This window comes from Furipterus horrens, unplaced genomic scaffold, assembly GCF_987537825.1.
Source record: "Furipterus horrens unplaced genomic scaffold, mFurHor1.1.pri manual_scaffold_11, whole genome shotgun sequence".
Taxonomy (NCBI): Eukaryota; Metazoa; Chordata; class Mammalia; order Chiroptera; family Furipteridae; genus Furipterus; species Furipterus horrens.
The window spans coordinates 19,267,289-19,294,542 of record NW_028327181.1 but is presented as its reverse complement, the minus strand read 5'-3'; the positions used below and the strand labels follow the sequence as shown (position 1 = coordinate 19,294,542).

General features: G+C 55.4%; 2 protein-coding genes across 10 annotated transcripts in view; one reads left to right on the top strand and one right to left on the bottom strand.

The window, feature by feature from the left end:
• The window catches only part of MED15 (mediator complex subunit 15), a 51,503-nt gene extending 31,581 nt beyond the window's left edge, over nucleotides 1–19,922 (top strand). For 3 of the 7 annotated variants that reach the window (XM_090291946.1, XM_090291945.1, XM_090291951.1), the window contains 13 exons: nucleotides 1,325–1,560; nucleotides 2,630–2,953; nucleotides 4,123–4,230; nucleotides 9,409–9,528; nucleotides 15,083–15,219; nucleotides 15,317–15,444; nucleotides 15,670–15,804; nucleotides 15,887–15,950; nucleotides 17,479–17,545; nucleotides 18,037–18,197; nucleotides 18,295–18,461; nucleotides 18,933–19,031; nucleotides 19,714–19,922. In XM_090291946.1, coding sequence (XP_090148072.1) covers nucleotides 1,325–1,560; nucleotides 2,630–2,953; nucleotides 4,123–4,230; nucleotides 9,409–9,528; nucleotides 15,083–15,219; nucleotides 15,317–15,444; nucleotides 15,670–15,804; nucleotides 15,887–15,950; nucleotides 17,479–17,545; nucleotides 18,037–18,197; nucleotides 18,295–18,461; nucleotides 18,933–19,031; nucleotides 19,714–19,850 — 1,883 coding nt within the window. In that variant the 3' untranslated portion in view covers nucleotides 19,851–19,922. The other 4 variants (XM_090291947.1, XM_090291948.1, XM_090291949.1 and 1 more) reach the window with 4 other exon arrangements.
• A 1,627-nt stretch (nucleotides 19,923–21,549) lies between these two features.
• CCDC74B (coiled-coil domain containing 74B) lies at nucleotides 21,550–26,940 on the bottom strand. Of its 3 annotated transcripts, XM_090291954.1 has the most exons (8): nucleotides 26,632–26,940; nucleotides 25,414–25,458; nucleotides 24,237–24,296; nucleotides 23,188–23,335; nucleotides 22,345–22,534; nucleotides 22,205–22,269; nucleotides 22,070–22,126; nucleotides 21,550–21,940 (listed from the first exon to the last, which is right to left on the bottom strand). In XM_090291954.1, exons 1-8 carry the CDS (start codon nucleotides 26,882–26,884, stop codon nucleotides 21,802–21,804), a joined length of 957 nt encoding a protein of 318 aa, XP_090148080.1. In that variant the 5' UTR covers nucleotides 26,885–26,940; the 3' UTR covers nucleotides 21,550–21,801. The 3 variants fall into 3 exon arrangements, with proteins under 3 accessions (XP_090148080.1, XP_090148079.1, XP_090148081.1); XM_090291953.1 differs by having other exon boundaries at nucleotides 22,205–22,534; XM_090291955.1 differs by having other exon boundaries at nucleotides 22,205–22,534; nucleotides 23,188–23,376; nucleotides 24,242–24,296.
• Nucleotides 26,941–27,254: the final 314 nt, after the last annotated feature.

Here is a 27,254-nt window from a genome sequence, read left to right as displayed (position 1 = left end):
TCAGCTTCTTGAAAAACAAAACACACAGCTCAGCAGTCTCACTCTTGGGCATCTCTCCCAGAGAAATGAAAACTTGGGTTCATACAAAAACATGTACATGAATGTTCATGGCAGCTTTACGTTATAGCCCAAAGTTGCGGTCACTCCCAGGTGTCCTTCCTTGGTGTGATGAATGACCTAACAAACTGTCATAGCTGTACCTTGGAATACTACTTGGCAATAAAAAGAGGGAGCTATTTATTGATACACATTACAACCTGGATGATCTTTAGAGGATTATGCTGAATGAATAAAACCGATCATACTGTATGGTCCCACTTATGTAACACTTATGTGACAACGTTTCAGAAATGGAGGATACCGTAGTGGTTGCCGGGGGTGGAGGGGTGGGGTTGTCAAAGGGGGGTGGCGCCACTACAGATCCTGATGGTGCTGGAATTGTTGAGTATCTTGACTGTGATGGTGACTAAATCTACCCAGGTGAGAAAATTGCATAGAACTTAATATTCACATCCTCACAAATGAGCACACATTCTGGTTGTGAGATGATAATTTCACAAAATGGTACCATAGGCGGAAACTTGTCAAAGTATACAAAGGATCTCTCCGTATTTTTTTATAACAGCTTTATTGAGATGTAATTTGGATACCATATAGTTTACCCATTTTAAAGTGAAACTTTGGGTAGTATTTAGTATGTTCATAGAATTGTGCAACCATCACCACAGTCAATTTTACAACCTGTTCATCAATCCAAAAGAAACTGCTCCACAGAAAATCTTGTAACTGATTGTTCATATCAGCATTATTTGTAACAGCCCAAAACTGGAAACAACCCAAATGTCCATAGCTAATGAATGGATGGACTAAATGTAGGAAATTCATATAGTGGAATCCTATTTGGCAATAACAAGAAATGAAATACTGTACTGATACATGCTACAGCATCAATGAACCTTGTAAATTTGCTAAGCAAAAGAAGCCAGTCACAAAGGCCACATATTGTGAGATTCCATTAATTTGAAATGTCTAGAATAGGTGAACCATAAAGACAGAAAGTAGATTAGTGGTCACAAGAGGCCGGGCCTTTTGGCCATCCAAAAGATTTCACCCTTTTCTTTTTTCTTTATTATTATAGAGCAGTTCATAACAGTAAGTTCTATAATCAACATGAATGCTGCTCGCATCACATCTGTTCAATCCCAGCAGCAGGCGGGGCAGCAGGTGGTCTTACCACCCTACCTGGGTGTTCAGCACTAGGAAATGGGCCTTTGCCGGTTGCTTGCCTCATACCACTGGCCTGATTCCTGGGTCTTATCTCCAGCCCAGCTGCAGCTTCAGCAGGTGGCATTGCAGCAGCAGCAGCAGCAACAGTTCCAGCAGCAGCAGGTGGCACTGCAGCAGCAGCAGCAGCAACAGCAGCAGCAGCAGCAGCAGCAGTTCCAGGCTCAGCAGAATGCTATGCAGCAGCAGTTCCAGGCAGTGGTGCAGCAGCAGCAGCTGCAGCAGCAGCAGCAGCAGCAACACCTGATTAAATTGCAACATCAAAACCAGCAACAGGTACCAGGTGCTCTTGTTCCCATACTTGGCCTCCCTTGGTGACCATTTAAGGCCTAGACACACCCCAGCCACTCTGCTGGGTTCAGGGGCCCAGAGCCAGCAGCGGATCCTCCTGACCTCTGGTACCTCAGCTTCCTTTTTCATGGGCTTTCCACAGGGCCTGGGACATGGAGGTGAAATGGGCCCTGACTTGCTAGGAGGGTGCTATGATTGCACAAGGAGAGCCTCTCTGCCAGGCTTAGGTGTCTAGCTGCAGGCCTACTGTGGGCTGGGGACTAGCTCAGTGGAGGCTCTGGGTTTAAGCTATTCGTGTAAGAGTTAATTGAATCAAGAAGTGAGAAGAACACTCCACGAAGCAGGAATGCTTGAGCCATCTCTGGGCCTGTGCAGTGTCAGCACCTACCGACCTCCATCTAGTGCCGTGCAGGGTCATGGCAATGTCACATTAGAAGCCCTGCTTCTAAGAAGACCCTTCCTCCCAGAGTTTGCAGTAAGCATCCAGATGTGGTAAGCATCTATTGTTAGGTCTGCTCTTGGTCGAGGTAGAGAATCTCTGAGACCTCTCCACTTTTCCACCTCCTCCAGGCCTTGGCTCGCTGACTCCTTTTTCCAGTGGCCACTTTTGTGGATCTTGGAGGCTTCTCTCCCAGAGCCAACAAGGAGTCTTCAGTCCCACTTTTCATCCTCATCCTGAAAAGCAGACACTGGCCGTGTTTGTGAGGCTTGTACCGTTGACCACTGTAGGGACCGAGCAGCATCACTGGAGTGACTTTAGAGATCTGAGTCACCTGAACGTTTATCCCAGCTTCCATGGAGATGCTCCCCTAAGTTACCCTTCACTGAACCCTCCCGATATTTCCGTTGAATTTTTCATCCTCTCAGTCTTAGGGGTAGACTAGTATCTGATGTCCAGGGCACAGCGCACTCTTGGTGTGTCCTCAGTGTCCTTCTGTGGGAAGTGCTCCCTCTGCCCCGTGTGAAGGCAGCCCGGGCAGGCTTCCTGGGTGCAAGGCTGGCACGGGGCCAAGAGGCTGATGTGGTGACAGGGTGCTGCCTTTTCTGCTCCTAGATACAGCAGCAGCAGCAGCAGCTGCAGAGAATGGCACAGTTGCAGCTGCAGCAGCAGCAGCAGCAGCAGGCTTTGCAGGCCCAGCCACCAATACAGCAGCCACCCATGCAGCAGCCGCAGCCTCCCCTCTCCCAGGCCCTGCCTCAGCAGCTGCAACAGATGCATCACCCACAGCACCACCAGCCCCAGCCGCAGCCCCAGCAACCGCCAGTTGCTCAGAACCAGCCATCGCAGCTCCCCCCGCAGTCGCAGCCCCAGTCTTTGGTGTCGCAAGCTCCAGCCCTCCCTGGACAGATGCTGTACACCCAGCCACAGCTGAAACTTGTGAGTACCCATGACTCATGCTGGGTCATAGCTCTTCTCTGGTATCACGTGCAGCTGGTGGCTGTGAGCAGCTTCTGGGGCTCCTTAGCTGTTGGTGGCATGTCCTCTCTCCTAGTACTGGGACTTGGGTGGCTCTTCCCCATGCTGGCCTCCATGTCTGGCTCAGTAAGGGAGTGTGTATTCCAAGAGCTCCTGCACGCTGCACAGAGGGCACCCTGCTACCAGGGTAGCAATTTGTCTTCCAAGCAGCATGGCTGATCTCGGTGGTGGCCACGGCCATTTTACCATTGCGGGTGGTTAGATGGACAGGAGCACATGCATTCTCACTGAGGTGAGGACGTGTCACCTCCATTGAATATCCATGGTGATTTGCTAGCTGCTCAGAGTTCCTGATCAAAGATACTCATCATTACCATATTTTGGAGGGGGATATTAATATAAAATGTTACTCTCTCATTAGGCATCTCTACAAAGCAAATCCAATCAGTAACATTTACATAGATGACAGAATATTGTCACCAATTTAGGAGTAGCTATATCAAGGGACCATTTTAATGTGGGGTTTTTTTTTTGTTTGTTTGTTTTTTATTTTCATTTTTTGCTCACTTCCTTGGTTTTCACAGCCTTTTCTATTTCAATTTATTGAATGGAGTAGGGAGAGGCTATGCCTGAACCAAGTACAGTAGCAGGTGAATAGGAGGCCCACAGGGACAGGCTGGAAGGCTAGGGGTAGTTATGAGGAACAGGTATGAGTGCACCTGTCACCTGGGAGCCAGCCACCCTGGTTTCCTCTGAGGCATCAGGGCTCTGAGTGGGACTCTTGTAGACTGTCAGTGTGCTGGGCCCAGAGGTTGAGCAGGCTGGGCGGCACAGTTGGAGCTGTTGCTTTGCGTGCAGTGGTGGCTGGTGATGACATCTCAGTGGGAAGGCTGCACTTCCCACCAGGGTTAGAGGAGGTGGGCTCAGCAGTGCCAGCTCAGAGCCAGGCCGGTATGGGACATTTCTGATGGGCTAAGGGATTAGGAATGGCCAGTAAGGTGACATGCCCACCGAAGTCATAAGATCCCATCCCCCTTTGCACAAAAAGCTTTGAGATTCAAAGCTCCCCCAGAAGCAGTGGGTGCTCTGCTCTCTGTGGCTCCAAATTGCATTCTCCCTTCTTCCTTCAGGTCCGAGCTCCCATGGTGGTGCAGCAGCCCCAGGTGCAGCCCCAGGTGCAGCAGCAGCCAGCGGTGCCGACAGCTCAGGCCCCCCAGATAGTGGGTTCTGGGGTCCAGGTGAGGGCCATCAGAGCCAAGGGCTGTAGTTGCTAGCAGGTGCATGTCCACTTGGGAATGGAGCTGGATTTCCGTGCAGTGTGGTGAGGGTCCTGGTTGGATCAGGGGCCAGGCTGGTAAAGCATGGGGCTCCTCTTCTGCCGGCACTTTGCGAGATGACGGCTTTCCTGGAGCTGGCCTCTGTGGTCATGGAGTAGCCGGCTCTGCTTGGTCATATCTGGGTCCCGCAGCTGCATTAGTGCATGCGTCGTTCCCACCTCTCCTCTCATGTCCTTTATCTTACCTCTTTCCTTCTTCTGAGACCACCCATTGAGGAGGGGAGAACTGCTGTCTTGTGCTTGCCTCAGCTCCAAGTATGGGGCTGGCAGGGGCGGACAGTAGCTTTCTAGAAACTGGGAAAAGCATGAGAATGGTGGCGTCTGGCTCCAGCTGATAGCGTGAGCTTATGCTGTGGTCCCCTGTCTGGCTGACTTCTGGTACTCACCGCCTGTGCTGGGAAGTGTGGCCGAGGCCTGCCACGTCTGCCCTCTGTGTACTCGATGTCAGTGGGATGGAGGAGACCTTGTGCTGCCTTTCCCAGTAGAGCCCAAATTCTTACTGGTTCCTGGGGGTTGGAGATTGGCCCTGTCACTTCTCCCTAGATATATCCCTTGCCCTTGCGCTGGTGCTGAGGTGAGGAGACATCCAGTCTGGGGCCTCGGTTCTTTCTGTCTCTACCCAGTGGTGGGAGTGCTGATAGCCCCAGCTCAGAAGGGAGTGTTGACTTTAGATGGAGCAAACGTGCTAGTAGATGTGCTGAGACTACAGCCACCTAGTGCCTTCTGCATTCCTGTCCCGCTTGTTACCTGTGAGTGTGCCGAGCTCCCCATCTGGTGTACAGGGCCGCCTGTCAAGCACTCTGGGATTTGGTGTGTTCATTTAGTGTCAGATGACATTCCACTGTGGGGGTGGGCTCAGAAGCAGTCCTTCCTGGTCCCAGCCACGTTGCTGGGGTCGTGGGAAGCCACCTGAGAAGAAGCTTACTGACGGAGGGGCCTGAGGCGTTTGGATGCAGCTGAGCCAGTTCAGCAGCCTCCAGGGTCACTGCACCGAGTGACCTGGGCCCAGGTTCCCTGTGTCACCAGCTTGCCCAGACATGGTCTTATGCAAAACACAGCATGGACTTCACATCTGTAGCTGGAGAGGGGACTGGCTCCCCTTTGTGACCAGGTTGGAGTCCATTTCTGCTGCCACCGCTGTGTGTCCTGCGCTCGTCCTCAGGTTTCCTCGGGCTCCCTCCTCTTGGTGTCTCATGCAGAGAAGGAGGTGGTGCACAACCCGCCCAGCCCACAGACGCCACTACCCTTGCCATGTTTGACCCTCTCTCCTGTGTCCCAAGACCATTCTTAATGGAAACTTCTGGTTCTCAGGTCCGGTCTGGTAGGAAAGTGAGAGGCCAGACATTCTTTACCTTCCAATGGGCTGTTCTGAAGCCAGACTTCCCTTTTCATTCCATTTCTTGGTGTCTGGGAATGAGCTGTCATTGGACAGTTGGTTTTGCGATGATCTGGGCCCATCCTGCTAATGTATTTCTAGGCTTGTAGCTCCAGGAGGTGTACTTCCCGTAACTTCCCTGGCATCTTACCACCCTCCAAAAGCAGACATAGCTGTGTGCACTCAGGACGCTGCAGGGAGCCTGTGTTTGGCACTGCTTTCCCCAACAGTTACTCTGCCCTTTGCTTCTGCTGAAGTTCTAGTCCAGCCAGCTCGGAAGTTTGGCTATGAGCTCAGCTATGGGCTCAGTTGCTTCTAGAGTAACTTGATTTATTATAATCTTTCCCTCTGGGTGGAGCACACAGGGCTGCTGGCAGGCAGAGCTGAGCGGGGACCAGGCCTCTTCTTTCAGGCAGGCACTCCGGTAGCTGGGGAGGATGAAGGAGAACACCACTTGAGTACTTATGGGTGGGTTTGGCTTTATGAAGAATGTGCCTCCAGTGTTTTTTTAGGAGCAATGTCCACCTCATTCCAGTGTATCACAGACCATCGTTGGGCAGGGTGAGTGAGAGGCTAGCGGCAGAGGGAGTGTTCTTGAAGCCCAGGCGTGTGAGTGCATGTTCGCACTGTGCCTCTCGGCCCGGACGCAGAACCTTGGCTATCCTCTGCCTCTGGTCTGCTGGCTCATCTCCGGGCTCATGGCAAGCAGTGCAATTTTGTGGAGGCCGGTTGGCCCGCATCCCTGCTTTCTGTTAGCAGCGGGGTCCCAGGGTGGGACAAGCCTTCCTTTGCAACTTGGGTTGGCACAGTGGAGAGACAAGACAAGAGATATTCTGACCCCAAAACTTTAAAAAACATGTGGTGACTATAGAAGGTGGTTAGTCAAAAGAACTGTAAATAAGGGAAACATTTCAGAGCAGAACAGTTTGGCATCTTTTCAGTTCTTACATAGTCAAGGTCATAGGATATACATCGGATTTTGTGTGTAGCTTATTCCCAGTCACGTTACAATAGAAGTAAAACGTTCTGTAATTAAAATCTCTCAGTCAACATTATTTTATGGGTAGCATTCCTTTTATGAATGCATCTTATTGTTCTGTTTTTGGATCCTGAGTTTATTTTTAGTTTTTTGCTGTTAGCTGGGATGTATGTCCTGATGCCTCACTAGGTTGTGGATTGTTTCCTGATGCTTTCCAGAAGTGAGTCACTGGGTCACTTTGATGTCCTCAGATTGTATCAGGCAGTCATATACCAGAAGTTCAAAAACACAAGCTAGGGCTCCTGTGTGGTGCCCACGCATTTGACATCAGGACTAAGTGGCCACGTGTCGCAATTTTGCATGTGTCAGCTGCTACACGCAGGGGCAAATGCTAGTTCTGTGAAAGAAGTGCTGAGGTCGGGCCTGAGCTGGCAGCCCCCCATGCCTGATTTCTTGAGCCTGCCTGTCAGGGAAGAAAAGAGGGGCTTTGTCCAGCGCTCCGTGGTGCTCAACCAGGGGCTGAGTTGGGGGTTTTGGTGTACTAGGAAAATTGGTGTGCCCTGTTTTTTATATGCCTGGCTCTCGTATCTGGTGTTATTCTTGCAAACAAGAAAGCTGATGTCACTGTCACCACAGTGGGATTTAATGGGATACAAAGGAGCTGCACTAACTTCTGTTTCTTTCCTAAATTTTATCTGTGACTGCAGATAAAACCAGAACAGAATGTGTCTCCATTTCCAAACAGTCCCTGTTTTTATCTTTTAACATTCTATTCTTTTTGGCATATGGCAACTTAACTAATTCTCCAGTTACAGAGCATTATCATCAGAGATACTTCCCTGATGTGGAGCCCTGCATGGACCCCCCCCCTCTCCTTTTTCTGGGCCCTCCTGACCAGTGACCATGGAGGAGCCAGGCCCGCAGCCTTCTGGGCGGGGAGTGAATTCCTTTCTGGGTCGATGTGTGTTGGGAGGTAGAGAAATGATGTCATGCAGGAGAATGGGACAAGTTGCTGGGTGTGCGCTGCCTGGCTCCTCTGATCCAGTAGACGCTACTGCCGTGTTTTCATTAGAATTTGTGGTTAAAAGAAAATGAGCTTTTCCTCCCAGGAGTTCTCAGTTACAGGGAAACCAGTCAGCGGCAAATTAGACTTAAGCTTTCAGTCCTTATTACTTTTGTTTCTTCCTGGAAAATATTTGCAACTCTCTCGTACCACCTGACTGACTTCCAGGCCTTTCTCCCTCTGGAAGGAGCACTGTTGAGTGGCCACTAGGCCCAGATGGGCTCCTCCAAGCACAGTGCACCAGTGGTTGGAAACAGACACTGTTCCCTGTCACCCCCATCTGACCATGGGCTGAGGGCTGCGCCAGGGAGAGAAGTGCTTGTGATCCACCCTGGGTTTAGGGAGAGCCGTGTTTCTCCGAGGCTTCCTGTCCTCACGGCCTCACCAGTGTCCCACTGAGTGTCTGACGGGGTGGTGAGTGGTGGGCTCCTCAGGACTGTGCTTGTGTTTCGACAGACACCAGAATGGCTTCCTCATCGCCCACCCCAGGCAGTTCTTTTGTTGGGGTGGCTGTAGGAATGTCTGCTCCCAGCCCTGTCTGAGGGCTGCCCGGCTCCTGCAGCCAGTGGGAGGTGCAGGCTGGAGTCTGCTACTGAGTGTGTCACCCCCAGCTTGTGGTGCCTGCTGCATGCCGCCATGGATGGGAGTGTGGGGCACACTGGTGATGCCAGAGGCCTGCGCTCGGGCCTTTGCCCTGCTTCAGAGCTCCGTCCTGGCCCGCCTCGCCGCCGGGACTGAGGGGCCGGCAGCGCTGCTTCAGCCTCAGGGACTGGCTCTCAGCTTCCTGGGACAGATGTTTTGTTTTTCCACGATCATCCCACTTCCTGTCGGAGGGGCTACATTGTTTCTGTTTGATTTCATCTGAACAGTTGTGAGTGTTTGCAGGCTTGTTCCCCATCCCTGGCTCAGGCCCAGAGTGAGTGACGGGGCCGCAGGAGACCACCGGCACCCAGCAGTGCAGGCCAGGCCTTGACTCACAGCAGTGCTGCCTTGATGCTTTCGGAAGTATATGCTGATGAGGAGGGGGGTCCCGGTGTGTACTGGAATTCTAGTCTGGAGTCAGCTTGTATATTTAGGGACACACCGGACCAGGTCGTCAGGGGAGGTGCATCTTCTCAGAAGCTTGGGGCTTTAGGCAGTCTCAGGCTTCACTTGCCTGCTTCCCCCTGATTTTAGTTACAAACTAGTTCTCTGGTAGAAACTCAGACTTCTGGAGGCGAGGAGGACAGTTTGAGTTCAGGCCCTTGGAAGGAAAGGTGCTATGGGCTGACTTACTGGGGCACTGTCTCCAGTTTAATGACAGTTGACTTCTCCTAACCAGCTTTGGTGGAGTATACTTTCTCAGAGTCCATCCCAGGAGCCTGGTCTCACAGAAACTCCGCCCTGGCCCTTGAGGCCTGGCCTTGAAGGCAGATCAGCAGCTTGTTGAAGGAATGTGGGCCAGCAGAACAGAAAGGCCTGGAGGCAGCATTCCTGGCGACTCCTCCAGATTCCCAGGGCCTAGATAGGCCTGATGCTGTGGGCTTAAACCTGTAGACCAGGCTGTCCCCAGCCCCTGAAGGCCCCTCACCCTTGTCATGGAGGCTGCACAACCCTCTCCAGCTGCCCCTGCACTGCGTCTCTTTGTTGCGATCACCTTGTCTGTTGTCCCTCTGTCCTCAAGATGATCACCGCAGCCTTGGCTCAAGGCGGGATGCAAGTAAGAGCCCGGTTCCCGCCCACCACCACCGTGTCTGCCATCCAGTCAAGCTCCATCCCTTTGGGCGGACAGCCCTCAGCACAGGTATTTACGGGGCGGTGCCCAGGGCCCCTGGGAAGCTTGGGGTCCTCTGAGCACCTGTGTGAAGAACACTGTAATCTCTGTGACTTCCTTCGCAGTGGCTCTCAGAGTACCTAACCAAGCTTACATGAGGCCAAACCCAGCTTCTTTCTTGAGGGGATGTGAGTAAATATCTGGGCTTATTTTTATTTTAATATTTTGGATAGTTCTGATGTTTTCATTTTCTGGACAATGTGGGAGCAAAAATATATATATTTTAATGTTAGCATTTTAGATAGTTATGCTGTGGTCATTTTTGTGGTAAAATAAAACAGAAGCTAAGCAAATAGTTTTGCGTTCTAGGGCTGTGCCATCTAATACTGTAGCCACTAGCCATACGTGGCTATTTAATTAAAGTGAAATAAAACTAAAAATTCAGCTTCTCTAGTTATAGTCTGTTCAGTGACATTTCAAGTGTCTAGTAGTTCCTTGGGGACAGCACAGATTGTTGAACAAGTCAGTTCGTGGAAGTGAAAAGTTGTCAGACCATGCTGTTCTGGGGTTTCCTGTGTAGAGGATAGAATTTACTACATGCACCCTCTTTCTGGGTAGATAAAGACTTCTGTGTACATTATACTTTTTCAGGGATTTGAATTTCTGGTTCTTCATTATGAGGAAGTTTGGAATTATTTTGTGGTCTGTTTGTTTAACACATAGTCACATGCATTCCACGGGCCAGGCACCATTCTGAGATTCTGAGAATAAAATGGAGGAGAGATAAGGTTTTCTTATCTTACGGACCTTATTTTCATTTTAGTGGGTTTGCTGTGAAAACCTCAGATTTGCCAAAACTTTAACATTCATTTTCTGTTGTAAGGGAGACGTATCTATAATCCTAGCAGATAATTGCCCTTCCCTGACGTTCCAGGGTTTAAACCTGCTCCCCCCGCAACACACACAGGGCCAGGCACACCTTGGGCATTCAGCTGCCCATAGACCTGGTTCCAGAATCTGCGTGCAGCTGCTTCTGTGTCAGTGTATTTCTAATTCAATCTCTTCTGAGAAAAGATAGCTTATTCCAAGAATGAATTATTAAAATGTAGCCAGGAGCCACCCCTGCTGTCCCAGGAGGGGTCCCACCCAAGCTTTCAGCAGCCAGCACCTCCAGACCTTGGCACATCCATGTGGCATGTCACATGGCTTCTGTCTACCCCCTCCCCCCACAGCCTACAGTGTGACATGCTTCAGCATGCACTGTGCCTGTCTGGGTTTGTTCTTACCTTGGGCAGCGAATTGGGTTCAAGAAAACAGGCAGAGTAGAAAGTCAGCTCTTCTTCCTTCAGCCCTTCTGGAGACAGGGCCCCTTTGTCTCTGCCTCTCTTCCAACCCCTGTCCCCTGGCTACATCTTCATGTTGGGGTGCGCATGCTTCATGGACATGGATGGCGTAACCAGGCAGAATTCTGTGCCAGACACATGCAGAACACAGTGCCCCCAGCCTGGGAGTCCAGCAGTAACATGGATTTCTGTCCCAACATTCCCTTGGTGGGTGTAAGCAGGTGGCTCCACAGTGAGACCCATTTTGCTCTGGAGAGTGACTCGAAGGACACACTGCGTGCAGGAGACCAGGAACATGGGGCAGTTCCACGGATGTTTGACAGACACTGATGGTCCCAAGTGAGCTGGAGCGTGAGGTGCTGTCAGCCTCCCCTGAGGTTTCTCTGCAGCCACGCTGCCCTCCAGCCCCATTGCCCGCCTGCCTCTGTTTGCTTGCCCTTCGCCTGCTCCCTGCGTCCACCCTGCCTCCCATCTGCTTCCCTGAAGGCCCCCTTTCCATTGCTCTTGCTTCCTTTGGGGAGCAGATGGCACTGAGGTGCCTGGACTCCCCACCCCTTCCCGCTAGTCATGTGACCTTGAGTAAGTCACTTCCCTCTGAGCTTTCACTTCCTGTGTGTGATGTGCAGCTAATGGGGTGGTACTTAAGCTCCCTCCCTTGGAAGGTGCAGCATTCTTTGGCCTTACCAGTGGCTGTGACAGACACGCCCATACTGGTGGCAGAACGTGCCAGAGAGGTGAAAGCTGCAGAGCTAGAGCACAGTCCCCCCAACGGGCTCGTCACAGAGCTGAGGGCACGCAGCTGTCTGGTTCTCCTCTGTCCTAGAGGCCAGTCGGACCCAGCACAAACCTGAAGACCAGGGTTACTGTCTTGTTAGCTGCCTCACTGGGTAGTTTTTTTCTTGACATGGGCCTTTGGGTGACTGCTTCGCATCCCAGGTGTATCATTGGTGACTCAGGATGCAGGAGTCCTGGGAGCCCTGGGCCTCCCAGCACTGGCGCCGGAGAGGTGCCCTAAAGACCTGTGAGGAGTAATGTTCGCTGTGCATTTTTCCAGAGGAACTGTCAGATGCAAAGAGATCCAGATTGGATGTCGGAGGTCAAGGGCTTTCCCATAGCAGCCTTGAGAGTGGTGGCCAGAAGGGCAGAGCCCAGGGCTGGACATGAGAGGCGCGCTTGGGGAGGAGGCAGAACCACTGAACTCGTGCCCCCAGCCTAGGCAGGCTGTTCTTCACTGTCTTAGATCCTCTGTGTTGTGCCTCGGGAGCTGTGCAAGTCGGTGGCTCCATGGAACCTGAAAGCAGAGGGTGTGGGCAAAGTGCACCCTATTTCCCCATGGTCTGAATGCTGAGGGTGCCTCTTAAAATACAGGGTGGAGCAAAAGTAGGTTTGCGTGCCCTGGCTGGTGTGGCTCAGTGGATTAAGCGCCAGCCTGTGTACCAAAAGGTTGCAGTTTGATTCCCGGTCAGGGCACATGCCTGGATTATGGGCCGGGTTCCCCGTTGGGGGCATGTGAGAGGCAGCCGATCAATGTTTCTCTCACACATCAATGTCTCTTTCCCTCTTTTTCCTCCCTCCTTTCCCCTCTCTCTAAAAATAAATAAATATATATATTTTTAAGTAGGTTTACAGTTGTTTGTAGGGAAAATAACAAATAATAATACAAGAATAAACTCTGTGTTTCATGTACTCACAGCTATAAACCTACTTTCACCCCACCCTGTACGGTTTCATTTAGGTGGAAAGTGAACTGTCAGGTGGCTTCCCCGCTGCATTGGCCTCATTCACCTTCAGAGAAGCACCAACTTTAAGCTACAGACAAAAGCTGACCACCTTCTAGCAGGGAGAGCTGCTTGAGCAGGGGCTGAAGCACTTCTCTTGGGCAGGTGGGGGGCTGGTGGTGCCAGGCGGTCAGGGAGAGGCCAGGGGAGGGGCTCTGACCTGTGGCAGGAAGCAGATGAGGCAGGAGGCAGCCTCGGGGACTGTAGGGCAGAGAGTGGCAGCAGCTTGGCATCTGGGAGAGGCCGAGGCAGGGGGTCAGGTCAGGAGCAGGCTTTACAGGGAGAGGGTTCATGCCTGACAGGCTGGGCCTTGGGAGGGGCCCTAGGGCCTTTGTTTCCCTTGCTTGGCACCCTATGTTCTTCTCTGAATGGACTTTTCTGTGGCAAACTGTTCATCTTCCTAGTTCTGGGAGTTTGTTGGCCCCTGAGTAGATTCTAGAGTATATTTTCTAGTGCAGACGCCATGAGGCCCCAGGACTCAGTGCATCCAGACACCATGAGAGCGAATCCCACAGGGGAAGCTTCTGCACTGTTGCAGACTAAGTTGCTCCAGGCCCTGTTTGCACCCCTGCTGAGGTCAACATGAAACCCCTGCAGTCATTTTGCTCCCGGAGAGCTCCCTCACTCCAGCCCCTCCACCCCTAGCTGGGGGCCTGGCCGCGGGGAGTGGGAGCAGCTCACTCTGGCTTGTGTTTGTGCCTCTCTGGAAGTTTGTGCCATGGTTTATGCCATGCTGGGAGTGTCATGACGTGACCTCTGTACCCCCTGCAGCTCCATCCTGCACACTCAGTGGGATGGGATCGGAAGCCAAGGACAGGAGGGGCAGTATATTTCCTTCCTGGAGCTTCGTCCAGGCAGTACGAGAGAAAGGGCAGGGCCCCGTGCCCACCCCTGCCCAGCCAGTGGGGTAGGCGGGTGAGGAGGACGGCATCCTGTTTCCCTGGTGGCATCTGGGCTCCTTGCTCCCTGGCAAGAGGACTGAAGTGCAACAACCCACTCCAAATGGTCCTAACCCAGTACCCCCAGTGCCATGGTGGAAGAAGGTGTGGGAGAGGTGGGAGGCCGTGGCCCCGGATGGCATTGGTGTCCAGAGTGCCCTGGAGAGGGCAAAGCGGCCCAGAGAACTGGTCAGTTCAGGAGGAGGGCATGTGGGCCGGACGATAGAAAGTGGCCGAGGAGGTGCTCGGCACGCAGGAGGCTGGCTAGGCTGGGGGTGAAGCCACTGCCGGCCCTCGGGAGGGCTGAGGCTGGCAGGGCCTTCGGAGTGATCGCGATGTGCCGAGGGGCCAGCCTTTTCACCACCATCCCCAGTGGCAGCTCTCTGCAGGGCTCGTCCAGGAGAGGCTGGGTACCCAGGGCTGGCAGGCAAGCAGGCCTCTCCCTCCCGTAGCCGTCCTCGTCACCCAGAACTGCCATCTTGAGCTTCTCAGTGGAAAGTGCTGGTTTCCCGCATCCTTGTCCCTGATGCCTTGGGTGGAAAGGTTCCATCCTGTGGTGTTCACAGGCGAGGAGGGCATTTTCTCTAGTGTCAGCAGTGGTGCAGTTGACTCTGTTGTGTCCTCCTCGGTGAGGACTGCAGTAATTGGGGACCCCCGACTCTGCAGATAAGGAAACGGCTTCTGAGAATGACACCAAGCCTCTCACCTCTCTCAGTGGGACCTGCGGGTCCAGACCGAGGAGCCCCAGGTGAGGCGTGCTGGTGAGGGCTGACGCAGGGGCCACTTGGCTCCCGTTAAGCCCAAGATGCAGTTTCCCGGTGACTGGGGGCTGGGGGAGCTCATGGAAGCTAGCAGGAGGGTGGTCTCAGCAGTCACAGCAGGGCCCACAGAGGATCGCCCACACCTGAGGCCATAAGTCTTCCCTGGCCTCCCGCCACACAGTCTCCCACACCCATGAGGCAGGGACATGGGGATGTCTTGTCCCAGCACAGAAGGCCCAGTTCTTTTTTCTTTTTTTAAAGATTTTATTTATATATTTTTAGAGAGAGGGGAAGGGAGGTTAGAAAGAGAGGGCGAGACAGCGATGTACGAGAGATACATCAATCAGTTGCCTCTCGCATGCCCCCAACTGGGGACCCTGCCCACAACCCAGGCATGTGCTCTAATTGGGAATCAAACCAGAGGCCTTTCAGTTCACAGGCCAGCATTCAATCCACTGAACCTCACCAGAAGGGCAGAGGGCCCAGTTCTTCATGGGTCTCCCACCATGGAGCAAGGGCTACCCAGCCTGGCCTTGGTCACTGTGTGCTTGTGTGTGTGTGTACCCACGATGTGTGGCCTGTGCCTATACTAGAATTTGAGAATCAGGGCCTGGAAGGAAGACGAGGGTGTGCGGTAAGGCTGTGAGAGAGAGAAGGGGCTGTGTGTGTAGGTGGGGTCCTCGGGCCTGGGCAGATGGGAACAAGGGGACAGCAGGAGTGTGAGTGTGTGGCAGGTGATCAGGCTGAGCCCCCTCCACTTCCAGGTCAGCCAGAGTAGCATCACCATGCTGTCGTCGCCATCGCCAGGCCAGCAGGTGCAGACCCCGCAGTCGATGCCCCCTCCCCCTCAGCCGTCCCCACAGCCCGGCCAGCCCAGCTCGCAGCCCAACTCCAATGTCAGGTAGGCCCGGCTGGAGTGCCCCTCCCTGCCTGGATACAGGGAGGGCCCTGCCTGGGGCTTGAAGCTTACAGACACACTCCCTTTGACTTTGCTGCAGCTCCGGCCCTGCCCCGTCCCCAAGCAGCTTCCTGCCCAGCCCCTCACCACAGCCTTCCCAGAGTCCAGTGACGGCGCGCACCCCGCAGAACTTCAGTGTACCCTCCCCAGGACCTTTAAACACCCCTGGTAAGTCGGGCCTTGGTGGGCCTGGCCTGAGCCCCAGAGCCCGTCATGTCATCCACAAGGACCCCTGGGAGTGGAGGTGCTGAGGGTCACCCCCTCATCTTCATGAGGCCACTTTTCTAAGGGGGGAGCAGACTCAAACCCCTCGGAGCCCAAGCGCCCCACCCAGAGGGTTGGCAGAGAGCCGGGCCTTTTTGGGTGGGCTGTGCTCACAGGCATGTCCCACAGTGAACCCCAGCTCAGTCATGAGCCCAGCGGGCTCCAGCCAGGCCGAGGAGCAGCAGTACCTGGACAAGCTGAAGCAGCTGTCCAAGTATATTGAGCCCCTACGCCGTATGATCAACAAGATCGACAAGAATGAAGGTGAAGGTGGGACCTCCACGGGGATTGGGGCAGGATCTACAGATCCCCGGGCTGTGTCTTAGCATCCCCTCTTCTGTTCCAGACAGAAAAAAGGACCTGAGTAAGATGAAGAGCCTTCTGGACATCCTGACAGACCCCTCCAAGCGGTGAGCATTGTCCTCAGGCCCCCAGGGGAAGGCTGGTGCTGCGCCCATGGCTCATGGAGGGTCCCTGGCTACTTGATTGGCCCAGCCTAGGACAATGCAGAGTTTACGGAAGGGGCCTGGGGTCCCACCTGGTTGTGTCTGTTGGGGCTCCAAGTTCCCACTCCTACCTTTGCCAGCTGCAGGCAGCTGCTGCGTGTTGTGGACCTCTGACCAGCAGAGCCCATGGCGTTGTGGATGAGGGAATAAATGCACAGCGGCTGCAAGAATCCTGTGGAGAAGAGGGGACAGAACTGGCCATTTTTTAGAGGAGAAAGCGCAGCTTGCCTCTGCCTGGACAGGCTTTTATTGATTTTTAGGTGGATTACATCCAAGAAAGTTGTGAATTATTGTGCCAATCATTGCCTTATATGATTATTACTTTTATATAACAGAGAAAAGAATGTTACACATGCATGGATGATAAGGACAACTCATCTAGCCACATCCTGTTCTTAGAAATTGGCCCAGAATAGGCCCTAAGAAACTGCTTCAAGGTTACACGCTGAACATCTGTTATTCTCAGCCCAGGATGAGGGGGTCCTTTAGCAGAAAGCAAGCTTTTTAACTATTATAGAAATGTAGGCCTGGTTCCCAATGGGAAAACCGGTGTGTGGGGTGGGTCCTGTGTGCCGCCACGCTCCCAGTTGTTTTCCAATCTGGGGCTGAGCTACATTTGCCACCACCAAGCACCCTGGCTTCCCATAGCTGCAGCCCTCACACTTCTGCCCTGTGGGTGTCACAGCTGTGCCTCACAGAGCCACTGGCCAGCCCAGACCTGGCCAGTGGCCCTCACTAATCCCATTGGATGAGACGGGCGTCAATCTGACCTTCAGCCCTGCCCCTGACTTACCAGGAGCCTTGGTCAAGCAACTACGTCTCAGTTATCCCATCTGTATCAAGGGGCAGCTGCGGCTCACGTGCATTAGTTATGAAAATGAAACAAGACAGTGTCTTAGGAAGCACTCAGAAGGCAGTGGAGAGCCAGGTTCCCGACATAGCGCCATGCCCCTTGTCCTAGCGCCAAGCTTGGCCAGTGCCACAAGACTGCTCATGGGGCCTGGCCTGCAGGTTACTTCCTGTGGCTCAGGTGGTTTTCTCCTTCTGAAAGGTCATCTGTTTTGCTTTACTGGACAGAATGCTAGACACTGCAGGACGGGCCTGTTAGAGCTTGATGGCCCACCAGCCGTCTTGGGTTGAACCCTCATTAGGGTTACAGGGCCTGTGTCCCACCGCTTGGCCCATCACACCTATGCCTTGTTCTGCCGACGAGGACTGAGCAGCTCCTGGGGGTGGGATCACCATGCCTTCGACTCTGGGTCTGGGAACAGCTGGTCAGCCGGCTGGGGTTCCCTTGGAGGGTTCCAGTAGCCCAGGCCCCTGGGCTGGCTCTGTCCAGGGGAGGATGGGTGCAGTTGCAGTTCGCACATGAGAGCTGCCAGCTCCCCCGTCCTCTGGCACAGAGGTTCAGCCATGTGCCCTCTCCCCACAGGTGTCCCCTGAAAACTCTGCAGAAGTGTGAGATCGCCCTGGAGAAACTCAAGAATGACATGGCGGTGGTGAGTGAGGCGCTGTGGCCTGGTGGGGTTCAGGGGCCACAGGCATCTCTGGGAATGTCGGGGCTCCCCGAAAGCAACTCACAACCACAGGCTGGGAGGAGTCTTCGCATTCCAGGGTGGGCAAAAGGGGCTCACTGCTCAGCCTGGGGACCCTGCCTGGAATCTTCTCCCAGGTAGGTGTGCTGTGGGTGGTGGAGTGGTGGGAGAAATTGCCCTCCCGCTGTGGCCTGTGGGTGCTTCCTCCGTGCCCCAGTCTTGTGGCTTTTCCTGTGAGCTGCCTCTGCCATCCTGCCTCCACTTGCCAAGCACTAGGCCAGGCCCCAGTGGGAGGGGACTTGGGGGAAATGTGTCCAGGATCGGCTATCTTTATCTGCAGGGATTGGAGGTGGTGGGGAAGCCTTGGGAAGTCTGGCTGTAAATAAGGATGAGGGCCTTGGGGTCTGGAGAGCCTTCCCAAGAGTGGGCTGCTGACCCCACCCATTGCATACCAGCCTACGCCCCCACCGCCCCCGGTACCGCCAACCAAACAACAGTACCTGTGTCAGCCGCTCCTGGACGCTGTCCTGGCCAACATCCGATCACCTGTCTTCAACCATTCTCTGTACCGCACGTTCATGCCAGCCATGACGGCCATCCACGGCCCACCCACCACGTACGTACAGCCCAGGCTTAGCCTTGAGGTGGGTGGTGGGTGGCAAGCTACAGGCCACAGCCCAGCCCAATGCGGTCACCATGGTCGCCTCCTCCAGGGTGCCGGTGGTATGCACCCGGAAGCGTAAGTTTGAGGAAGATGAGCGGCAGAGCATCCCCAACGTGCTCCAGGGGGAAGTGGCCAGATTAGACCCCAAGTTCCTGGTAAACTTGGACCCTTCTCACTGCAGTAACAACGGCACCGTCCACCTGATCTGCAAGCTGGGTGAGTACCTGGGGAGGGCGGGGCTGCAACTCCAGGGCTTCAGCATTTTCCCAGGCCACGGCAGGGCTGGGAACACGGACTCCCGGGCCTGGCCTCAGCACTGGCCCAGCCCAGGACTGTGTGCTCCATTCTGACAAGCGCTCAGCCTCCCGCAGACACGCAGGCTCACATCCCAGCCCCAGGCCCACAGTCCTTCTGTCCCTCTCAGGAGCCTGCCTGCATTGTCCTTGATCCTGACACACCTGGCCCCAGGACAGCTACCGAGGGCTGGACCATGCACCACGCACTCTCACCTCCCCTGCTGCCAGGGAAGCCCCCCTCCCATCCAGGTGGGGCTCTGCTTGCCTGAGGCCCTGGGAAGTGTGGAAACCTGAGAGTCCCCCGAGTGACCTCCAGGGCTTTGCAGCCTCAGCAGAGCAGGGCTGAGAGGCAGGCTGTGCAGGGTCACAGGCACAGCCTCTTGTGTTGCAGATGACAAGGATCTTCCAAGTGTGCCACCACTGGAGCTGAGTGTGCCCGCTGACTACCCTGCCCAGAGCCCACTGTGGATTGACCGGCAGTGGCAGTACGGTGAGTGAGCCCAGGGGACGGCTGTGGGGAGGCCTCACGGCTGCTCCTGGGGACCCAGGGCAGGTGGGGGTCAGCTCTGGGCGACCAGGGTTTTCTCCACGTGCCCCTACCAAGCTTGGCCCCTCCCTCTCCTCTTCTGGCTCCCCCTTCATGGACAAGAACAGGTTGCCCAGCAGTCACTGGAGAAAGAAGGGTCTCTGCCCCCATTGTGTCCCTTTGCTTGTCCTGCAACTCCAGTGTATCCAGCTGTTCCAGTGGCCCCTGTGGGCCTCTGCGAGGCTGACGTGGGGGAACAGGCAGGAGCTTGGGCTCATGGGGACTCCGCTGGGGGACATGGCTCTAAGGTCTAGAGGCTCAGAGTTTCATTGATGGGGACAGTCTCCCTGAGGTTCAGACCTGGCATGCAGAGGACCAGGACTAGGACCCTGAGGCTGTCCCTGAGGGAAAGCCTTGGGCTCCTGGTCAGTTCATGTTCCAGTTCTCCAGTGACCCATGGGCCAGGGAGAGCCAGGGGTGCATGGGATGCAGGGGTGCATCCCAGGTAGCTGTGACTGTGAGGTGCCCCAGCTGCCAGCACTATGCCTGCGAGGGCACAAGAGTTGCTTGTGTGGGCCAGGGTTTAGGCGTGGTGCCAGCGGTCCTGGCAGAGGGCACAGGGCTCAATCCCGCTGCTCTGTTGCAGACGCCAACCCCTTCCTGCAGTCGGTGCACCGCTTCATGACCTCAAGGCTGCTGCAGCTCCCCGACAAGCACTCAGTTACAGCCTTGCTCACCACCTGGGCACAGAGCATCCACCAGGCCTGCCTCTCGGCTGCCTAGCCATCACTACCGCTGCATCTCGGGCTGCCAGCCCGCTGGGGACCACCGGGCCAGTCGGCAGCCTTGTCGGGGCCACAGAGGATGCACACCTTGTGTCAGACCTTTTTAGGTGTTGGCTCTCTTAGGGAGTCTGGGCTTAGGTTAGCTTTCCTGCTTTTGTCTTCTGCCTTGGGGACCTACCAGACATTTTCCCACACTGTACAGGACTGGGACAGGTGACTGTGGAGCTGGCTGCATCAGTGGTGGGGGCGAGCGTTTCTCCAGGGAAGCAGACACGCCCCCCGGCATGTGCTCCTTGTGCTGCTGTCCCTCTGGTTTCTGCAGGGCCCGTGTCCTTCCTCAGTATCATGGGGGAGAGGTCAGGGCCTTGCTAGAGCCCCTTGTGTATGTGCCAGGAAACTACCCATTTCTGTAGGGGAACATGGAGGACATAGGGAACCCTTGGGACACACAGAATTCTCTGATCAGTGTTGGGTTCTGAGTATACCACTGCTGGTATGTGGGGCATGCCGCAAGGAGGCTCCCAGACCCAGGACGCTGGCCGCGACTCAGAGGGGCCTGGCCTGTGGGTGGTTAAAGTCTCCACTACCAGCTGGACTTCATACCTCACGGCATTGCCCTTCAACCCCTGGCAGCCTGCTCAGCACTCTTGGGGTGCTGGGGAGCAGGGGGGAATCCTGTCCCTGGCACCATGTGCACTAGTGGGCTCACTTTGGGGTCAGGGTGCCATCCTCTGGACCTGGCATCCTCAGAGCCACTCCAGAGAGTGAGGACCCCCCGATGGGACATCAGCCAGCACTCTTTTTATGTGCACTACCATGTCATCTGTGGTTCTTATAATAAATGTATTATTCCTGTGTTTGTCATGAATTTATCACTGTACCCCCCCACCCCATGTCTGTTCACTGAGGAACTTTGTCAGGGCTGAGCTGGGTCACCCACCTGGATATGGCCATGGACGCCCAGACCTTAGTTCACCCTCCTCTGACTGCTGATGCCTCACCCTGGTTCATCTCCAGGTTTCTGGCCAAGTCCCTGTTCCCTGAAGCTGGAAGAGGCAGAGATTAGCACTGAGGAAACAGCCAGTGGGGCCAGGACTCTCCTGTCCATGAGGTTCAGCACTAAAGTGGCCACACCCGTGAGATCTAAGATGAAGCTGCTCTTCTGGCGATTGAGGGGTTGATGTCAGGCCCTCACGGGGTAGGAACATCACAGGGTGGGGACCCATCACCCTGTAGAGGACCATTCTCCTGTGGCATTTTTTATTGTTTTATTATAGTTATCCCGATTTTTCCCTGTTACTCTCCACTGCCCTGCCCCCCAGCTCCCACGGCCAATCCCCACTCTGTTGTCCATGTCCGTGGGTCATTCATACATGTTCCTTCTCCTGTGGCCTTGACCGTGGCCCTCCACAGAGGACAGTGGGCTTGAGGGAGTGGCTTACCAGCTGTTTGTCATTGTGGACACAGGATGTCTCTGAGGCAGGAGGATGATGTCTTGCCTTAAGGCCTGTCTGGTTAGTCAGGAGACCCTCAGTGCCCGTGTGCCTGCAAGGCAGCCCCCAGCCCAGCCATGGGCCAGGAAACACCCCTGAACTCCAACAACGAAGTGCATGTTATGCCTGAGCTATAGGGCACAGAGCTAGGGGCCCTCCTAGGGCAGCAACACCTGACAGCCAGCAAGGGACTAGACTCAGGACTGGGAGAAACACACTTTATTCTGTCTCCAACAGATGGGGGTAATACTTTTAACATGTTTTTGTGTAAATGCAGAATAGCAAAATACAGAGCAAGAAAATAAAGCTTCTCAGTTCTGAGACCAAGGGCTATCTGCCATGAGTTTGGTTTATGTGGATTTAGAACTCTTTTGGAATGCTACCTCGAGAGGGCTCGTGTCTCCAGCTGTTGCCCAGGCCTGGCTGCGGGCCACAGCGAGGATGGCACGCGGGCACTCAGAGCATGGAGCGGTGTAGCCGTCGGCTCTGCACCGCCTGCAGCCTTTTCTGCCGCTCGGCAAAGTTATTCTTCAGGGTCTGCTTCAGGGCGGGCAGGATGGCGTGCTCCGCCATGGGCACCGGGCTCAGGATCAGGCTGGTAGGGGTAGAGGGTGGGCAGCAGAGACGTGCCTGGGCGAGGCTGGGAGCCAGGGCTTGCCCTCTGCTGTGCCTGGCCCTCCTCTCCTTGCAGGTGCCCCACCCGCCCCGTGCCCCTGGGACTCACCATTTCTTAGCGGCGCCCTTGGTGGGGACCTTGGGGAGCTGCATGGCTTCCTGGTCCCTGAGGAAGAAAGAGTATGCAGTGAGCCCCGCACAGTCGGGCCCCCACTGTTGGGGAAGAGACACACCAAGCGCTTACATCGATTTGGGGGCAGCCTTGGACGACCTCTGGGTCCCTTCCAGGAGAGACCTGAGATGCTGCAGCTGAAAGGCAGGGAGAAGAGGCATGGCGGCCAGGGCTGCAGACACCAGGGCCGCCCCCCACTGCCCGAGCCTCACCTCTTGGGCCTGCAGGAAATTGGCATTCCACAGCTGGCGGATGATCACCTCACACTGCTGAAGCGAGGTGGGTTTGCGCAAGTGTGGGGGCAGGCTCATCAGGGGGGGCGCCCCCATCACCTGCTTGCCTTTGTGCTGGCTGCCTGCCACAGGGGCGGCCTCTGGATTAAAAGCCTTCACTTCTTCATCTCTGAAACAGTCATTACAGCAGCCCAGAGGTGGCCTGACAGGATGGGTCTAACCACCCACCAATTCTAAGGGCAGTGCCCTCGCCAACGTGAAAAGGGGCTTCAGCACAGCCCCATCAAGGGCCTGGATGCTTTCTGCTGACCAGGGTGCTCCAGGCATCAGGTGGGGGTCTCTAGGCCCATCTCTTCCTCCCCTCTCAAGGTGCACTGAGGGTCAGGTGTGGTCACGCTGTCCTGACCCCAAACCTGGTAGAGCTGGTCAAGAGGGAATCTGACGGCGCAGGGGAGGAGGAACCTGTCCTGTTGACTGTACTACCCAGGGGACAACAGGGTCCCCTTTTCTGGTGCAAAGTCCAGACTCCTTTCTGCTTTCCAGGGAAGTTCCAAAAACTGGGTGTCCTGCTGACTTTGCTTTCCAATGGCTGAGTGAGTTTCCCAGGGTGGAGCCTGGGAACCTGACTCACTATTCTTGGTGAAAAGCAAGCTGATTTGGATGTCAAATTCTTTGCAAGGGGCTGCTGCTGGCCCCTCTTGTGGACTGAGGTCAGCAGAGGGACCCTGTAGGCTCCCCAGCTTGGTTCATGCTGGAGGCTGGTCCATATGGAAGGCAAAGCCATGGGCTGGTTCTTGGTTGTGAACCTACTAAGTGCCTTACTTGGCCAGCCCCTGTGCCCTGGGGGCTTTGTCCAACTTGCTGCTGAGAAGCAGGGCAGCAACCGCCGGCTTTTCTTCCAGGTCCATCTTCTGGGAAATCTCAGCTTTCGAGTCTTGCTTCTTGGAGCTGGGCTGAGGCCTGGCCTTGCCTTGAGAGTTGGCAGAGGTCAGACCCAGACAGAGCCAGTTACTGTGGGCGTCAAGCGCTGGTGCCCACGTCTTCCAGGATCAGCTGTGTGCGCCCAAGGACCCCCGCCCCCTGCCTCAGTTTCTTCCTGGTAAAGGGGAGATGGTAACAGAGCCTCCTGCTGGAAAACACGAATGAGGGTCTGAGGATGAAGCTGGTGGGTGGTGCCTGCTAAATGCTCTGACACCTGAAATGGGGCTGGGCTCCTCCCAGGGTTTGCAAACTGCTGGGGGTAGGGTTGCCCTGCAAGCAGCACCCCATTTGGGGCAAAATGAAATTGAATGAGACATCTTGACTCAGCCTGCGCAGGTTTACTTTCCAAGGACAAGATCCATGGTCTGCCTGGGTCCTACTTAGAGCAGGGGCTGCTCCTCCTCAGGAGCCTAGCCACCCTGGGCAGACAGTGGGGAGAAGAGGCTCTGAACTTCCCTCAGGCTGCAGAGGACACCGCAGCCCAAGGCTCTACAGGCAGGGACATCGTTCCAGTGTCCTGCCCGCTTTGGGGGCACACTGCAAGCAGGCCTCCTGCAAGCAACCACTTGGAGAGGCTGTCAGCGAGTGGGCCTGCTCACCATCCTAATCCGGGGTGGGCCTGCTGTGGGACTTCCTGCCCCTTGTTGAAATCATGTTGTTTGTGGCCAGGCCCATGGAGCCTTTGCAGCCTCCCTCTGGTGGTCCACAGTCTGGTCCCACCCCACCTCAGCCCTCCTCTGGTGGTTTCAGCTCACTACACCCTTCTTGGCTCCCTTCAGTTGCCCCATAACCTTCAAGTCCATGAGGCCTACCTAGCACAGGCACCCCACCCCAGGGCTGCCCAACAGTGGGGCACTTGCCCCTCCCCTGAGCACAGTGAGCATGCTCACCTGACACCACTGAATTAGAGATGGACGTGATGGACTGCAAGCTGGAACTGGAGATGCTACCTGTGGGCGAACATGCAGGGGTCAACCCAAGATGGCAACAGTGAAGCTTCCGTTCTGGCTTCCAGCAGCTTCTGCACAACAAGGAGCCAGGTGCACCTGTGCCTGCCTCCTGGCCTTGCAAATCCTGGGCGCAGGCATTTATGCAGAGCCCTCCCCAATGCTCTGGTGAGGCAGCCCCAGACCTAGCCAGTGCCTAGGGAGCCAGGACCATGAGAAAACTGATCTCCTGAAGGGTCATCCACAAAGCGGGGGACTTGGGGCCCTAGAGGTAGCAGGTCCTGAAGGAGTACAACCTTTCCTGACATCCCATCGGAGACTCCCTGACACTGCAGGAGTGGGACTGCTTAATGGGCATCACTGTGTGCCTAGGACCGCTCACTGGAGCTGCTCCGCCCCACTGGAGAAGGGCCCCCAGCATCCCATTCTCTGTGTGTCCCCCAAGAAGAAAGAGCCCTGGGGACCCCTCAGAGTGGGGTATTCCAGGCTGGCACCATCACCACTCAGACTACCTCCCAGGATCAGGCCTGGCCCCAAAGGTTAGTGGGGGGAACAAGCTTAACACAGCCTGGGCTGGGCTGGGAGAAGGGCCTCAGACAGATGGCTGCAGGTCTCTCTGTCAGTGCTTCCTTCTTGCAGCCCCCACAGTTACTTTTGAGATGGCAGACAGGATCCCCCCACCCCCATTTGTCCCAGGGAGCGAGGGACCAGAGCCACAGGGGTGGGGTTGGGCTGTGTTGAGCCCCCCAGCATTTCAGAGGGAACCTGGAGTAGGCCAGCGCAGCAAAGCCAAGTGAAAGAGCCCACCAAGGCAGTGAGGTTGGGGAGGGCAGGGGAGGGCCCAGGGAGCACATCCCCCCTCCCCCCTGCAGCTGTTCTGCCCACTGACCCTACTGTTTATAGACTTCAGGCCTCGGGCTCCCTGAGAGTGGCACCTCCTGTGCTCATCACCCAGACCATGGCTGGGGGCAATGATGTCTATTTGTCCAGATCCTCCAGGACCCCTCACTACTACTAGGGCAGTGCATGGGCCAGTTCAGCTGGGTGGGCACAGGCAGTCTGGAGGGGCTGCTCTTGATAGTGGTAGCTTCCCATCAGGCACTGAGGGCTTCAGTTTTACCTTTCTTCTGTGGCTTCTGATTCATTATCAGCTTGTAATGGAGCTCTGAAAGCAAGCGTGTGTTCTCGTCATTTTCAAAGTCACAGTGATTTTGAGAGAAGCTTGGCTTGCCCTGCCCACTCCCTCTCAGCTGAGTCCCCAAGAGGCCTCAGGGACCCTGCCCCAAGAGCCAAGCCTTTGCCTTGGGCACCCTAGGGCCAAGAATGCCTCTGGCTGTTCCCTGAGCCAAAGCCCCTGCATGAGAGCCTTGCCTGAAATTCCACCCTTCACCCATGAGGTCTACAGGGCAACCCCCTGCCAGGTGTGGGGCTTGGTTCCAGGGGTAAGCCATAATGACCCAGCTCTCCAGGAGCCCCTGGCCATGGATGAGCCATAGTCAGTGCAACAACTGAGTGACGCCCAATCCACAGGCTGGCCACATCCAGCCTGGTATCAGGGAGGGACAGGGGTGAGACTCAAGAAGACATGGGGAGGGGTGGGTCCTGACATAATGGATTCCCAGTGTTGTGGTGCTCCAGGTAGAGGCAACAGGGGGTAGGAGGGGAGTGAGAAACCCAGGCAGGCCTAGATGCGAGGGCGGAGAGCTAAAGTGTGAGCAAGGCCAGAGAGAGGGGCAGGGCCCCATGGCGGAGGTCTCAACTTCTGCTTCAAACCTGGCACATGAGGCTGAGGAGCCTCAAGGGGTGTAATGTTAGGAAGGGAGGTCTGCCCTGAGGAGACACAGGGCACAGGGCTGGAGGTGTCTGGGGAAGACCTGAATAGGGCCCCAAGATCCTTCTGGGGGCCAGCATGTCTGCCCTTGATCCGGGTGGATTTAGTGTGTGAAAATTCACTGAGCTGTTTACTGTACCTTCAGGGCTATGTTTCACTGTAAAAAGTTTAAAATGAGGTGAAGGCCCTACAGAGGAGAAGGCTGACCGGTAACCGTGGGAAATGACGCAGCCAGACCCGCCCCCGCCAGATGGGCAGATGACCAGGGGGGCACCTCTCACCATGACTGAGGCCGGGTTTTTTGGCCTGCGACGTGGAACCAGAACCCCGCGTGGTAGAGCCCGGGGTGGGGCTTGCTGCCCCGTGTCCTCCCTAAACCCTGCGTTGAGTCCATGCACTGTTTCTGTGCTGAAGGTGGTGGGAAGATACTGGGGAGGCAGGTCTTCGTGTCTCTCGGGGCCCCACCGCGGGGGGTACACCGGCCAGGCCCCGCCACCCAAGACTCACCCTTGTTCTCCCGCTTCAGGTACTCAATCTCTTCGTGGAGCTTGACCAGCGTCTCCGAGTGCTGCTGCTGCAGGAACTGCAGGCTTTTCTCCAGGTCCAGTACCCGCTTCTGCGCCTCGCTGAGCCCGAGCTGCGTGCTGTGCTGCCCTGGGTGCTGGAGGACCGGGGGCGGGCGCTGGCGCGACACCGCCCGGGAGCCCAAGAGCCCCGAGCTAGGGGGCCGCTGCCCGGCCACCACCCCTGCCACACTCATATCTCCGCAGCTGCTGCCACTGCACTTGCACTCGGTGGCCAGGAAGGCCCGGCCAAGCGCCGGGTCGCCATGGAAACAGGCACGCTATGGGGGGTGCGGCATGGGTGGGTGGAGTCTGTGCGGCGGGGGCGGGGCATGTGGGCAGGGGCGGAGCCTAGGTCCCCTTTTCTGCCCTGGTAAGTGCGTTGTCACTTAACAGGAATCCTCTGACTTAAATTAACTTTACAGTAGGCCTTAACATTTAATTTTGTCCGCTTGTTGTGTTTTAATGGTTCCCAACTGCACATGTGACCCTCTGAGCTTCCAGAGGCCACAGGAAGTGCAAAACATGTTCCAGGATCACCCTGGAATAAAGGCAAAATCCTCACAG

Excerpts from the sequence above, each read along its gene's own strand:
- CCDC74B (XM_090291955.1), bottom strand. The coding sequence starts at position 26,884 with ATGAGTGTGGCAGGGGTGGTGGCCGGGCAGCGGCCCCCTAGCTCGGGG. Across the intron at positions 25,459-26,631 it reads CCTGAAGCGGGAGAACAAGG|AGCTCCATTACAAGCTGATA; the intron begins GTGAGTCTTGGG and ends GCTTGCTTTCAG. Across the intron at positions 22,535-23,187 it reads AGGGCACAGGGGCTGGCCAA|AGATGAAGAAGTGAAGGCTT; the intron begins GTAAGGCACTTA and ends TGACTGTTTCAG.